The 16,589-nt window shown below is 31.8% G+C and overlaps 1 protein-coding gene across 1 annotated transcript; it reads right to left on the reverse strand.

Moving 5' to 3' along the window:
- Positions 1-10,589: 10,589 nt before the first annotated feature.
- LOC7461706 (Golgi SNAP receptor complex member 1-2) lies at positions 10,590-14,859 on the reverse strand. The gene is made up of 6 exons (XM_002302489.4): positions 14,517-14,859; positions 14,245-14,438; positions 13,112-13,201; positions 12,953-13,024; positions 10,939-11,068; positions 10,590-10,837 (listed from the first exon to the last, which is right to left on the reverse strand). The coding sequence occupies exons 1-6, from the start codon at positions 14,653-14,655 to the stop codon at positions 10,740-10,742; spliced, it is 723 nt and encodes a 240-aa protein (XP_002302525.1). The 5' UTR covers positions 14,656-14,859; the 3' UTR covers positions 10,590-10,739.
- Positions 14,860-16,589: the final 1,730 nt, after the last annotated feature.

Here is a 16,589-nt window from a genome sequence, read left to right on the forward strand (position 1 = left end):
AAACGCTGTTTAGAATGTATTTAAAATAGTTTGGCCATGTTGAATATATACCGTTAATTATAAGTCTGGAGATGGAGAATGAAAAGAGTTGTCGTAAGGAAAAATAGGTTTTGAAGATCTAAATTAAATATCTTGATATTAATAAGGAGGGTTTTGGTTCATGATCTAGTTGAAAGGCACACCAAATCCATGTAGCAGACTCTAACTAGTTTGGAATTAAGGATTAAGTGCATCTGTTGAGATATTAATTACCCAATCAAGACAATTATTGTAATTCCAATGGATTGGGTTATACGTAATAACTTTTATATTCATATAGATTCAGTTTATATCGTAATGTTTCATCGATAAAGCTAGGAACATGTGAAATGGTTCAGCTTTTTCTTTTATAGTCAAATTTTCTTCCAGCTTATTTTGGATTGGCGTGATTTTTTGAAAATATATTGCATATATACCAAACGCCCAACAGGGTTCGTCCCATGAGCGTCTAGAATTTGTTGTTCATCAGTACCACCCCTCAAAACTCAACACCACCTAAAAGAAAAGAAAAGAAAAGAAAAGTACTTGAGGTCGTGGGCTAGCAGGGGAAGAGACTTGTTTCTTTTCTCTATACCTGGGTTCGATCTTCTCTGTGTATGTCTGTCACCTCCGCGGTGTCTTACATGTCCACTGGACTTGCGGGATATTCAGTGGGCTCGAAAATTAGTTGTGATGCGCGTAAACTGATCCGGACATACACTTCGGGTTATTAAAAAAAAAAAAAAAAAAAAGAAACATGGAAGACTAAAGATAAATGGTAGGAGATCGAGGGCATAGAGTTGTCTGTTGGAGATCCCCACCCCTCAAGGTACCCAACATCCCATAAGGATATATTGTCAAGTTTTATGATACATACTTAACAATGTTGTGATCCCAAGCATAGCAACGAAAAAAATACTTGTTGCGCCTATGATTTTTTTTTTTTGATAATGTGGTGGATGATTCATTATATATAAAAGTATTTTATATGCTCTAAAATATTAATTTAATATTTTATTATCTAAAACACATCAAAAAAACAAAAACTACCACGCATCCAAATAATCATTAAATAAATTCTCCGGTGACTTAAAAAAAAAACTCAAAAAATACACGGAAAATAAACCAATCACATGATTATAGTAACAATTATATGGAGGAGGGCATTCACCCCCGCACATTAGAGTTATATATACTAGAGAGTAGAGATAATAAAATAGCACATAAAATTAGGAAACATTAATAAAACTTTTATATGCCTACCGATTTGACTACTCAGATCTCTCTCTCTCTCTCCCTCTTCTTCTCACTCCCACACACATGTACAGAGATACGTAGTTGTCAGGGACACCAGGAAGCCAGAGATGCTTTATTATTTGAATTTTAACTTTCTTTGTCCTGGATAGTTTTCTCTATATTTAGGACTAGTTTTAGCTCATTTACAGAGAGGTTTTACTTATGCAACATCTTTGCGAAGTAACACCCCCTGCGCTTGCTGAAAAAGATGGCTGCAGTTTTTTCTCTAAATTTTTTGAAAACTATCACCATCCTTCCTCATGATGTGTGCAAAAGGGTTCTCTCTTCCCTGAAATTGCTTGATCAGTGGAAAAGTTTCAGTCACGCGGTTAGAAATGACAGTGAGTCCTGACTTGCCATTCTTAATTAGGTACTTTTTAATCAATTATACAACATAGTTTTTATTTTTTTTCATTTTTTTATGGGGATTCCAAGATCGGTCTGTCTATGATTTGTTTTGAGCATTGGCGAATACAATAAAAAAAAGGGCTTTGGTGCAGGGAAATGGCGTGAAGGGGGTGTTTGTTTGTTCATCATCTTCTCCCCAGTACCAGCCCACCAATGAAGCATGTGATGCAGCGGAAGCACAAAAACAGCACAACAATAAAAAAAAAAACAAAAAAAAACTCAATGAGTGAAAAAAGCTGCAAGGTTATAACTCTAAATTCACAATTTATTATTATGAAATAAAATCTACCTCTGGAAAAGATTTACCATATTTTTATAGGCTAAAAAAAAGACCTAGACTAAGTAATAATATCATAATCCTAAAATATATATAAAAAATAACATAAAATTCAAAATAACACAATAAATCCATGAAAATCAATGGAAAAATTGTACCTTCATAGAACTGGATCAAGAGAATCTCATGTGAAAAATTAAGTCTGGTCAAATGATTGGATTAAAAATTATGACATCTTTTAACCATTATGTTGATTTGTTAGTTTTAATTGCTTATTATGAATTTTTGCATTCAGGAGTCAATCAAGTGATTGGTAATTACAAGTTAAGTTAATATACTTAATTATTTTCGACTTTTTCTTCCTTAATTATTCTGAAATATCACCCATACATAAGTAAAATTTTGTAAAATTATCAAATGATAAGTTTCTTACAAATACAGTGAGTGAATGTTGTTAATAGTTCATAATTTATATAATAAGTCACCAAGCGAATGGTATGTACTTTTCTTTTAAAGGTAAAAATGTGTTTATAATCATATTTTTCCTTGTTAGCTGTAATAATTACAGAGTAATTAGTTAAGTCACTACAAAAGCATCAAATTAAGATTTTTATGAAAGCATCAAATTAAGATATTTATAAATCCGAGTGGTGCAGCTCAATTGATCAGACTCTAGGTTTGTTCCTTAAATATTACTAGTTCGAGTTCCACAAACCTCAGGCCACTGGAGACTTATATGGTCGTTAACTTCAGGGCTCGTGGGGATTGGTCAATGTACGCGCAAGCTAACCCGTACACCGACGTTAATTAAAAAAAAAAAGAAGTTAAGACATCTACGGGTTTGAAAGGATAGCTTAGAAATTATTCATTATGTTAAAGAACTATTCCAACTTAAAAATTTAAACTATTAAAAGGTTTTAAGAATTGTTTTATATTATTTTTTAATACATAATTTCAAATGAAAATATTTTAAACTTGAAATTTGTACAGATCCATTACTATCTTGTTTTTAATTTATTAGTTTAATTAGATAAAACGAGAGTGGTAAGATTTGAATATGTAATTATTTGTTTATTAAAATTTTAATATCATATTAAAGAATTAATTTAACTTAAATATTTTACTAAAGTTTTAAAAATAGTTTAATTTAGAGGACTTTGCACAACATAGAGTCAAACCAAACACAGGATTTAGATTTACAGCTGCATTAATCAATTACAATTAAGAAGCTGAAGGTGTTTTGGTGCACACGAACATGGTTTATTATGTAATAATTTCAAGATGTGAAGATTTTTAACTCGGATCTTTGCCAATTTCCTTTTCATAATAGTCTTACCAAAGCTAATAGTTTGATATTTTTGAGAGTGTGGTTGTGGTTTTTTTTTAAAGTGTATTTTATTTATAAATATATTAAAATAATATTTTTTTATTTTTTAAAAATTATTTTTGAAATTAATGCATCAAAATGATTTAAAAATATCAAAAAATATATTAATTTAAAATAAAAAAATTTAATTTTTTTTATAACATACTTTTAAAATATAAAAATAAAGGGAATAAAAAATCAGAAAACGTCAACATTAATTAAGGTGTACGTATGATATGTAGGTCTCGACAAAGCTGGGGAGGCCTTCCACGATCATACTATTCGTCGTGGGACATATTACATCAAATCAGCCAAACAATTGATAGTATCCTGCGCGCTGGGGAGGCCTTCCACGGCAGATCGAATTAAGTTAGCTAATATCTTACTCCAATAATTTCAAGGGAGTACATATAAATAATCATCGAGAGAGTGTATTAAAAAAACTATATAAAATTAATAGTGAAAGTAAAATACAAGAAAACAAAAAAAAAACAAACTTAGTGGGAAAAAAAAAATAGATCTACCACAACAAAAACAAAGAGGTTATCTAATTTTTTTTTTATTAATGTGGAAGTCCGGGTTAGTTTGCGTGCACCTCGATTAATCTCACCAACCCTGAAGTTAATAACCATATAAGCCTCTAGTGGTCCTGGGAGGACTCAAACTCATGACCGTTGGAGAACAAACTCAAAATCTGACCAATTAAGCTATTTTTCAGGGTTGTTATCTAAAATTTCTTATTACACTATAATTTGATGTCATAAAAAAATCTTAAGAATTTTTTTTTTATATAAATAAATGCATTATTTTTCTTTGATGAAATTGTTGTTGGTGAAGGAATCCATTCTTTAGATCATTGATCCGCAAATGGTACGTACCTGTCTTGCGTTCTCAAATTTTTATAAAGACGACAACATATAGGAAAGTTATTTATGTTGCATGCTTAACCATACAAAATGTGATTGCTCCCACAATTATAATTGAAATAATATTCCTTTGAATATTACCGGTTGATTCCTTGAAGATTATAGGTAGTTAAATCCTACAATTGTCGAAGACTTATTTTTATATTTGATAATGTGGTATAAAGTATTTTTAATTGATTTTAATTGAAAATATACAATCATCACACTAATGATCATAGTGCAATTAGATATTCGTAAACGAGACTGCAAGCAAATAATTTTAGTTGCATTAGTCTGAATTTAGATGGTGTATTTAAGACTTGATTGTATAGAAAATTAATTTCATTAATACATGAAAACGGGACTGAAAATACTTTTATTCTTTTTAGTTAAAAACAAAAGAATTTAGAGCCTAACTACATTGGTAGTTAAGTACTGTCACGCCGCGCAGGCCAGACTAAACTTTTTTTCAACGTGAGAAAAAATGCTTAAGAGGCAACACCATATTTCAGAAGAAACAAGAAAATTTTGAGAGTCAATTTATTGATTTTATTGGATTCAATAATTTTGGTTACTTTAATAATGTGATTTAAAATATTGATAACAACAACATATAAATTAAAAAAATAATATTGGCTCGAGTAAATTTGAATTAACTCGCGAAATCCATGACCTGACACATGAGATCGGGATAACTCTATTGAAGAATGAAATAAAAAAATAATTAGTAAAAAAAAACCTAAAAAAACCTAAGTCAATCTTTTAAACCTGTGACCTGGGTCCTGAGGCTGGAATCATCTCATATAAGGTAAACCTGAAAAAATCATGAAGTTAAATTCCAGAAGAACAAAATGCTGAAGGAAGAAATTAAACAAAAAGTTCCAATAAAAAAGGATTAAAAACAAAACAATTAGCAATTAAAAGAATAAAGACCAAATCTGACATAAAATAAAATAAAATATTGAGGGATGCAGTTGAAAAAATAATTTAATTAAAAGAATGATATAATACATTGAGGGATGTAATTGGAAAGATAATTTAATTAAAAGAATGAAACAAAAAAAAATCACAATCAAAAAAATAAAAACCAAATTTGAAGATAAAAAAAATCAAAGGAGAATTAAATTGAAAGAAAATTTCATTTCTATGGATTATTTAAAATAAAACAAATAAAAATAAAAGAATACAAACTAAATTTGAAAGAAAAACAAATCAAATGATTGTTTTGAAAATGTGTAAGAGAAGGCTCTGAATCGAGGATGAAAGAGGAATGAAAGAAAGAAACAACGACCGGCACTAAACTTGATATCTTTTGGCCACATGCACCAAACAGAAATGGAGACGACGGGTTTAGAACTAAAACATTGTCATAGGAGCCAAAGTTCGGTCGTTGGATGACGTCGTACATGTCATTATCCCTGATCTTTTAAAAATAAATAATATTTTATATATGCTAAAATAATAAATTATTCCTGATCAGACTTAATAATAACAAAAAAAAAACATATTAAAAATACAAAAAAAAACATTTTAACTAAAGTTCAAGATAATATGAATGTAAAGGAATTGTGGTAATTATAAGGTACTTCTAAAATTAAATAGTAAAAAATGCCCTTGTCTGCAAGTACATTATTTTTTACATCAAAAGATATATTAATCATTTTACTGTACACAAAACAACAACAAAAAACCCACAATACCTCCGGCAAAGGCCAATTGTGTTTTGTTGGTGAGAGCAAAATCATAATTTTAGAGCTCCAAGTCATAGTGCTACGAATTCTAAAGGTACCAAACACAACTTATTTTGTCTTTTTTTTTTTATTATTATTATTTTATATATAGAGGTAGGGGCAGCTATATATGAGCTGCTCATCAGATATTTTAAATATAAAGAGTACGATGAGCTTGATTAATTGACAAGGACTTTATCTGCCCTATTTTCTTTTCTGTCTTCCTTCCTTTTTCCTCAATTTGTTTTTTGTTGGCAAGGCAACGGCCTTGCAACTGAGCAAATATACTGTAACTTTTCAATGTTCCCTGTTTTTAGGGTACTAAGGGAGTTGTTTTCGTTATTCATAAATTACTAGATTAGTACTAAAATATAGATTGTTTAATTTATTATTATAAAGGGGATGCTAAATAAAAAAATTTGTTTAAAAAAACATTAATGTTCATGCAAACTTAAATATATAAGCATGCAAAATAAAAACTTATATTAAAAAAATACTTTCAACATAAATATAATAATTGAATTTTAGTATGCAAGTATATATTTAAACTTACAAGTTACAATTAATATCAAATCAAAATCCTAACATGCATATTGATATTATTAAATATCCATGTTTAAATTAAAAATAAAAAAAAAGGTGCTTGCTTGCTGAGGTATTTTAAAATAATAAAGCTTTTTTTTGTTGTCAATGATGGATATTTTATCCTTAAAGCTTTATTGTTCTTCATTTGGTGCAACTATAATGTTTGCAATAAGTCTCTCATGATTTCAGCACCATCATTTTGTTTGGATGCACTTCTAAACAAGATCTATGAACAAAAGTTAAATAAACTCAATTATTTCTTAACAAATTAAGTGAATCTAAGTTTTAAATTTAAAAGGAAAATCAAAACTTAAAAATGAGAAAATAAAAATGAGGTGAGGAAAAGTGTAAAATCTAGAAAAAATTTATGCAAATCTCTTGCTTTTACAGTGGGTTTTCAAACCTAAGAAGATAAAAAAAAAAAAAACTAATTCTAGAAACAATTAGAATTAATTTCCACTATTAAATTCTAAATTAAACATGAATGTTTGGGCCATAAATAAGAATTCTTTGAGCAGAAAAAATTATTCAAGTTTGCATAAAATAGTTTTAAAAAAGATTGTTCAAGTTCTAACATTTATAAGCTGGACTGGACAAAACACGGGCTCACAAGATTAATTCTTCATGGTCCAAAAAACTATAAACTGAACTCCAAGCCCAAACTTATAATAGGTTGGCAAAAATAATCTTTTATAGCCTAAAAAATTATTTTACAAAAAATCTAAACCCAAACTCAAGCCCAAGCACTAGCCAAGTCGGCATACGTATATGAGTTTAAGCTCAAATCTCATTTTGCTTTGATTCTCTTCACTTTAAAAACTTAGGTGTTCTTTGGGTTTAATATTAACTTTTCATCATCCTACTAAATAAGCCACGAGATAAACTTGTTTTTTTTTAATGTAGGATAGAGATTTTAGAGGTTTTTGTGTTTTACTAAAACATATCAACTAAGGCTTATTTGATATCAATTTATCATTCATCCATAATTAGTTAATTAAATTATAGTAATAGTTTATGTTAAAGAGCTTATGTTAAAGATTAAATTTCAATAAAGTTTTAACATCAAAAGTAAGTAGACCCCACTTTTAATTTGACTTTAAATATGCTTATTAACCATGTTCTTAAACGGAATTTTCCAACAATCCTCTACATGAATATTTATTGAAAGATACTGATTTGGTAGATTATTGTATACATAACTTTTGGGTTTAAACCTTTCTTAGCGAGATACCATTGGATTCGTATGAGTTTAAATCCAAAACAAATTTACTTAGATCATTTTTCCTTTAGAAACCTGATCATGGATCTATAAGCCTAGTATTAACTCTTCTCATTTCACCCTAAATAAATCATAATACAATTTTATTTTTTTAACGTGGGATATAGTTTTTAGAGGGTTTTAAGTTTTACTAAAACATATTAACCAATGATTTTTTAATATTAATTTTTTATTCATTTATAATTTATTTAAATCATATTAATGTTCTATATTAAAGAGTTTATATTAAAGATATAAAATTTTAACCTAAAAAATAAATGGACCTCACTTCTAATTTACAAAGTTTTCCAACAGTTTTATGATGGAAAATGAGTTTTAATTAAGACAAATTTCAGGCACAGTATGCAGGTACCATATCCAAATTGATCCAAGTTTTAGCATTTTCACGCTATATATTGACCAGCAACCACTAGCTAGGAGCATGTTTGGGAACGCGGTCTAATTTGTGTTTTTAAAAAATATAATTTTTTTTTATTTAAAATTAATATTTTTTTAGTGTTTTTAGATCGTTTTGATGTACTAATATCAATTTAAAAAAAAAAACATCATCTTCATATATTTCTAAATAAAAAATACTTTAAACTATACAGTTAGTAATTACCTGGCATCAACTGTTTTCTTCCCAAATGCAAACAGTACCAACATTCCTTCATTGTTGGAAGACTTGTTGAAGAAATTAAAAGTCGAACCAATTATAGTCCTCTTCCCTTCCCAGTTCATCACCATACAACATTCAGGATTTAAATTTGAGATGTCCATATGAAAATGGAATATCGGATTTTAACTATATATTGGGATTTACTGGGAATAAGTAATCGTAGTTTTTCTTTCTCGGAAAGCATCAAATTTCTAACATCATTCACACCACACTCCATATGACAATAAGACAACTAAACACATATAATTAACAACAACAACAACCAACAATAAGTGCTCTCATCTTCCATTATGAAAAGGCATATGTACATACATGCACAGAAGTTAAAACAAGCCTTCTGTGTAAAAAGCCTGAAAGAACAAGAATAGGGTAGAAATCCAATAAAGATGATGGTTTTAGGGCTGTGCAGTTTGTTTTGGCATCTCAAGCTCTGAGTAATAGGGTGGTGTGTGAATGTGGTAGTGTGCAGATTTACTGTCACAAAAAAGTACTGCTGCTACTACTACATCAACATGGCTGAGTTAGGGAGGTACCAGCCAAGCCCCTGTTACAAAGAGCCAACTCAAGCTGTAGGCCTCGAGGCTTGTCGCAAAAGACATGAAAATGAGATCCATTTCTTGTTTGTTTTTTTTACAGAACTGCCACGTTCACTGATTCACCATAAATGGTATAAATTAAATTCAACAGTTTATGGTGTTCGATTTCTGCCAAAATACAACCTAGCTAGAAGAAAGAAGCCAGTTAGGTTTTAAAACTTGTTTCCCCTCATGTTCTGTATCTTTCCCCTTATTTCTCGATGAATAAGATACTGCGTATCCTTAAATCCATCACATGCCATTGTTTTTCACACCTCAACTTCTTTCTGTTGCAGTGCATGCGTTGATTACATCAAGTTGTCTTCTTTTGTTTTTACAAGTGAAATATGTCTGAAGCCCACTTCTAAAATCTTTCTTTCTTTTGTTTTGTTTTTTTCCTTTTTGGCTGGGATCGGAAATGGGTTTAATTAGAATTCCTATCGAAAATGATAAACTAAATCTTGTATGTGTCTGAAGAAACACCACTTGGAAGTTATCCTGTGAACTTAATGATGAAAGTATGATTGTCTAATGAAGGCATGCATGGGGCCATCTCACTTGTAGTTATCCTGTGAACTTAAGGTGGAACCTCTGTTAATTGAAGTTTCATGTGGTTATAGCGTACGCCAAGTTTCTTAGTATTCTGTTTTATTTATCATTGTGGTCACAAAAGCGATTGTGTTCCGGTCATTAATTAGCTGGTTACTTCTGCCAGAAAATGAAGGACAAAATATGCATACAGACTGCTATTCACCTGCTCCTTGGCTATTGGAATCAAGTCTTAAATGCAAGATAATTAAGCTGTCTTTGACATGTCTAAAAGGGCCGATTTAGCGTCATTGCATTGGTTCAAGAGCATTGCGTGAACCCAAAAAAAAAAAAATAAACTAATACAAAAAAGGAAAAGACCAATATGACATTGCAAGCTAATATAATTTGCTGGCTTCTAGGCCAAATGCGCGGCTCAGGCAAGGGTAAATTCTGACTTTTGGATACCTCTTGTAAAGAACTTGGGCTCCACCTTGAAAATCTTGTGCAGCTACATGTTATAATCGGGAAATAAGAAGCTGCTACCTGACAGGGCAGCTCCAGAAAGTTTAATCGAGGGGAGCGTTGGTAAGAATGGCTTCGGACATTAGAACAGTAACAAACAAGGACGAGATGGAGAATTCCATATCAAGAAATGAATACAACAAGAGACATGTCTGGCACTCACGTGTCCCGTCCGGCAAGATTTATGTGCATTCAATGTGAGGTTGATGAGCTGGAACAATCCATGAAGAAAAGGTTTCAAGGTAATCCAAACAAGGGCAAAAGCTGCGCCACAAGAGAAATTGATGTTTCAGGGCATGACAAGGAACCATCATGCTGACGGGTAGTTCCTATGCAGCAACGAGATATGTCTCTTTTGTTGACATCTAAATCCTTGTGTGGCTGTTCATGTGAACATTAATAAACATGTAGCCATGTGTTTGGAACAAGCAAAATCCCATACGAAACAAAATTGTATACCTTGGCGTAATGGTACCGCATGCATGCATACACAACTTATTAATCCATCCTAACAAATTACAGAAGCAAAATTGATTAGGAAGAGCATTATCGTTTTGTAAGTTTTGTAGCAGTAAACAGCATTTGTACGTTATTTTGAAAGCCAGTAGATAATAAGAAACAATGTACAAGCAGCAATGACTGCAGACAGAATGAGCGTGTCTCTCGATCGCCGCCTCCTTATAGAACCTTAGAAAACAGAAGAAGAAGAAGAATTGTTATATAACTATTTAATGTTGCAGAATATCAGGGAATAAACGTTTATAATACAGATGGCTTTTGTAAAGTACCAAGAAGGCCACGGATAATCGGGAATTTGTCACTTAGAACCTTCACTTTCCCTTGAACATCTCCAAAAAAAGTCCTTTGAGAACCCAAAACAGCCCTGGTCGTTTGAGCTTGATTAATAACATCATCTATCTGCACAGACGTGGACCAACATTGTTAATTGACTTAATAATCAACGAACAACTTGCTGACAAAAGAACTGAATGGTTATTGCAGGGGACTTCATGACATAGAGTGGGAAGAGGGAAGCAGTAGAAAACAAAAATTACAGCAGAATAATGGTTAAAACTAGGATAAAATGAAGTTGGAACATGATCATAGAATTTAGGGTTCATAAGAAACCTCAAGAATCTGAATAGATTGATAGATTAACAAAAGCTACATTTTAGAATAACCTCGCAGTCTATTTATACTAGTTCAAGTCCCATGTCCTTGTGGGAAAATGTTTTCTAGTCTGAGTCTCCAAGTAAAATTATTTGGCCTATAAAAGAAATATTTTAAAAAATCACATGACCCTAAATAAATTAACTCTAATATCAGAAATATAATAAAATGACAAAGCTCCCAAGTCATTCTCCCTAGGTTAGAAGAAACACATTCTCGAGTTGAAACCATTCTTGCCTCAACATCATGGATGTCCAATCAAGAGTTGCCATCCTTTTTTTTCTTTGGCGTTTCAAGTACATATCCAAAACTGAATAGTTGTTTCCTTTAATGTATGGTAACACTAGCACAACAAACTTGACTTTGAAATTTATTCCTCTTCCGTTGTTGTCTTAGGCAGCACAACTGTTTATTATCAACATCTGCAACCAACATATAATCTTTGTAAATGCTTATGTTTTGAGGTTCTATCATGTAGTAGAAAGGATCAGCATATCACAGACCAATGTATTCCTTTTGTTGAACTGCTACTATGGTATTCTTTTCTAACTCAACTTTAGACTTTCTGTGCAGACATCATATGTATCATTACTCTCACTGTTGCTTCCATAATAAACATTGGAATCATCATCAGAATAAACATCATAGATTGGTAAGAATCTCAATCCATATCTATTTCATTATAGATGGACAGAGAGTTCTAATACACTACTTTCTCTACAAATAGTGCCTCGTGCTTGTTGTTCTTCAACTCTCTTCCTCTATTGAAGTGCAGTGTTGTTCCTCTCTTCCAATCCAAATCACACGATATGATTTATGACTTCAGCATCATGAAAGTACTTTGAAGTCTCTCTCCAAATAGAAAAAAATGGATACGGTGGCCATGGAAAGGAAATTTGTTTCATTCCACTCAGTTCCTTGTTTCTGCAGGAGATACATGGAGTGGAAAGCCAAATTCCTCACCATATTTTTCTTCCACCCATTTTCATTGGTGAGAATCTGACGTAAACATGACAAAAAGAAAGTGCAGCAATACAGAACATTTATCTCACTTTCCCAAAATCCACCCCTGCAGCACACTGCTAGTAAACTCTCAGTCCATATTAGCTGAGTGGTATACCTGTCACTTCGCAAAGTGCAATGCTGTAGAGGTTCAGACTTCAGGGTTCATACCCAATTAAAGGAGTTGGTGGTGATTAGATTTACAGATCTAGTGACAAATAAGCAAAACTGGTGAACATCAAAGGAGAAAAAAAAATCAACTCCCACTATTGATAGTCAACTACATGCATTTCCTGCCATTTTCCCCTATCTATGCCAGATATGCCAACTCTTAGGCTATTGAAATTTATTGCACTCACAAATCTTTTTTGCCTTTTCCAGCTTTCTCTTCTTGTAGCACCCTGAATTAGTTAATGACTTCTGTTCATCCTGTCCGTATTTTGTCCTGTCTCTACATCCTAGCTAAGAAAACCTATTATTTAACTCTATCCTATTCAACATAGCCAGTTGTTCGTTCCAACATCCTTATTTCTTTTTCCATCAACTAAAATGGCAAGAAATGAGCAAGGCAAAATTTTCATCTAAAGAATCTGACATAAATATGGCAAAAAGAAAGTGAGAAAGTCTTACATGAGCAATGCTTCCGTGGATGGCTGCTCTTTCTCGTAGTAAATGCACTCTTGGAGACATGCTACCAGAAGCCTGTAAGTACACAGATAAACAAACATCAATTTTGAGAAATGAAACATGAGATCATAGAACAGTTTTAAGAGTTCAAATGACGCTCACCTTGTACTCACTAATATCATCTCTGACAGAACTCAGAAGCTCAGCATGTTCCCTCATTGAGTTTATGTTTCCCTTGATTCGTCTAAACTCCTAAAGTAACAAATTATATTTGCTCAATGAGACAGAAGCCACTAAAACAGCAATTCTTAGCACAAGAATATAGAAGTTGTGTCCACAATGAAATAAAAAAGATTAGGGATGTAATGAAATATGAAGCATTCATAAAGGAAAAAACTGTCAAAATAGAAGTGGTGTGAAAAATTCCTAATATGCTTGCGTTTTAGCATCTAACTAACCCGCTAACTAGTTAAATAGAACATGAGAAAAGAGATGAACAAAATCAATTTTTGAGCAATTCGGTATAGCAAGTTTTCTTTCTTCTTATCCCCTACCACAAATCTTTGAAGTGCTATCTTGGGCTTTGCTATTCAATCATAAGCTGACAACTGCAAAATTAAACCAGCGACTGCCAAATAGAAAGAGAGATTTTGAATAAGATCTGAAGTGGAGCTTAAGACGCCAACAGGAATAAAAGATGCATTTTGAAAAAAACTTTCTACGAGATCAGATGCATACCACTAAATTAAAATTACCCTTTGAAATTTTAGTCATGTAAGCACAAATAGCTAACTTGTTACTATCCATTCTTTCTCGCTGTTTAGGGTGCAGGAATTAAGTCCCGGAAAACAGAGCATGATTCTTACAGTCTTCGAATGAAAAAGAGCAAGAAAAGTAAAAAAACTGAAACGGATTTTGCCTGCAATCATGACAGACTGATGGAAATTAAGCACAAAGGTTTCTCACAACAAAATATCGAAAACACCCACACCAACATTTCCATATCCCAATTAAGGTTCGTACACTAGTTTGTAAATTGTATTTCTTCTCCATTCTATACTTGTCCCATTTTCAATAAAAGCCACATTTCTTTCTGTCTCCCCCCCTCTCTGATCGGAATTAAGCCACATTAATCTAAAAAAAAAAACACTCTATCAAATTTCCTATCCGCATTGCTGCCAATACACGCATCGCATGCATACAACACAACACAGGAATTTCCTAACATTTCGGCGTACAAAAAAGAAAAAAGACACTAGATAGAAGCAAGATCATAAGAAAAACAAGTAACAAACCTGCGTAAACTCATGAAGTATATCTCTATGCCTTGCTAGCTTCTGAGTAACTGAAGTAGCAGCGGACGCAGCAGCACATCTACTCATAGCATCATTTATATCAAGTAACTTCTCAAGTGAAGATTGAATTTCCATTTCCATTGATTTCCATGACCTACTGGATCCAACTCTTGGCGAACCACCTTCCACATAACCTGATTCACACTCATCACTTCTTATTACTTAAAATAATTTCCACTTAATTAATTAATCAAAATTAAAACAAAATTCACCTCCTCCTTGAGTAGTAAATCGAGCACCAAGTTTAGCATAAGAAGAGAGTTTGACATCGAGATCTCCTTCGATCTTTCTTGCTTCTCTTCTAAGTTCTTCCCAACCTGATTCTTGTAACTCTAGATTTGGATCAGTCATTTTGGATCCGATCCGATCCGATCCTCACGAACTACAATCTGGGTCCTACCACTGCTATTGCCTTGTTTCGTGCTCCAACGGTATCACTGTTTATTATCCTCACGGATTTATTATTTATGTATATATAATCTCGAACTTGTATTGGATGCTTCATCCCACTCGAATCGCAGGGTAAGAAAGCAGAGCGAGATGACCCCGGGTGGGGGGGGGGGGGGCACTCCCTTTCTTTCTGACTGGGCCTCAAATGCTAAAGATTTATAGATGGGCTTAATCTATTTGGGCTTCCAAAACTCCTGCTACAGTTATGAGACTTTCGATGGGCCGATAAAATGTATTCTTAAGCTCCACCTGGCTTCTCTGATTTATGAATGAGAACTTGCTAATTGTAAATATTTTTTTTAAATAGGACCGTAATTTTATTCTTAACCAAAAATATATCCAAAAAAAATTTACTAAATAATTTTACATTTTTTTCTAATGATAATATATCCTCGTGCCAATACTACATTATTTCCTTGAACGATTTTAAAGTCACAATCTCATGCCTTAAACTTAACCTTTTCTTTTAATGTCAATTTTGATTTACGTTGCTTTCTTATAATTTAGTTTTGAAAAGAGATTTTCATGTTCATAAATGGATTTATTTAGGAGAGATTTTTGCGTAAAACAATCCTAGAAATAATATGAATATTTTAAATTTATATGTTAATTTTAAATTTAAAAATTGTGGAAATATGTAACACAATTGTAATGTTTTATGTGGCACATTTGAGAAGTATGATAAGTTTGAATAAAATAAAAGAAAAAACAAATGGATTTGTGTGCAATAGAAAAAATTCCTTAAAAAGAATTTAATTTTTTTTAAAAGCATAACCCAACCGTAATCCTAAATACCCTTTAAAAAAGCAGAGACAATATATCCCATATTCTAAAGATAAGAATTTGAATAAAATGAAAAGAATCACAAATATATCGGTGTATAATATAAAATATACTTTTTAGATCGTTTATACATGCAAGTATAGAAGTAAATCAGTTGCACATCTAATCCCTTCCCCGAATTTAATTAAGACATTACACCAATTGAACAGATCATTCTTGATTATAATAACTTCAAGTAAAACACTATACAATAGATTACATGCACTGAAGCTAGCCTAGGAGCGAGTCTCTACTGTATAAATTTAATTTCATTTCTATGTAAAATAAAAACACACGTTAATTTCAAGTAAGAGTAGAAGTCGTCGTCGCCCTGTCATTTTCCTTCCATCTTGATGCCATTGCCGACGGGAAATACTAATTAATTCCCGGAAAAGGAACTTTCATTTTGACACAAAAGCTTGCGTTTAAAGAGGTGAAATCTCATAGTGTTTTCCGTCATGAATATCGTTTTTCTTAAGTGTATATATATACCTCAACGTCAGAGATATAAATTATAAAGTATCATAAACATACAAAGATTGGTTTACCAGCTCGTATTTCTTATATATTACCGGCTTGACTGGCAGGAGAAATACATATTCAAACAAAAAGATTAGTTGCGTATGCATTTTTTTAAAATAAAAATATTAATTATGTACCTACATATCAAATATATAGTACTAATCTTTTTTTTTTTTTCTTTTTTCTTAAGGGTGCGACATATTCAAATGAAAACTCTAATGAAAGCAATAGAGCTTGACCAAACAACATGTGATGAGTTTTAAAATCTAATATAATATGTATTGGACTAACATAAAATATAGATAGATTTGTGTGGAATTCGTGAAAAATCTTTGACGAGTATTGGATTTTGATCTATTAAAAATAAAAAGTAAATCTAGATATGTTGTCTGAATTGAAGTATATTGAACTCAAGGAAGGCATGATGGAGGTGCTAAAGTGAATGCTTAGCATCAAATGTGTCGAGTATGCATCTAATTGGATGTATTGAA

The sequence above is a fragment of the Populus trichocarpa genome, chromosome 2 (assembly GCF_000002775.5).
Source record: "Populus trichocarpa isolate Nisqually-1 chromosome 2, P.trichocarpa_v4.1, whole genome shotgun sequence".
Lineage (NCBI taxonomy): Eukaryota > Viridiplantae > Streptophyta > Magnoliopsida > Malpighiales > Salicaceae > Populus > Populus trichocarpa.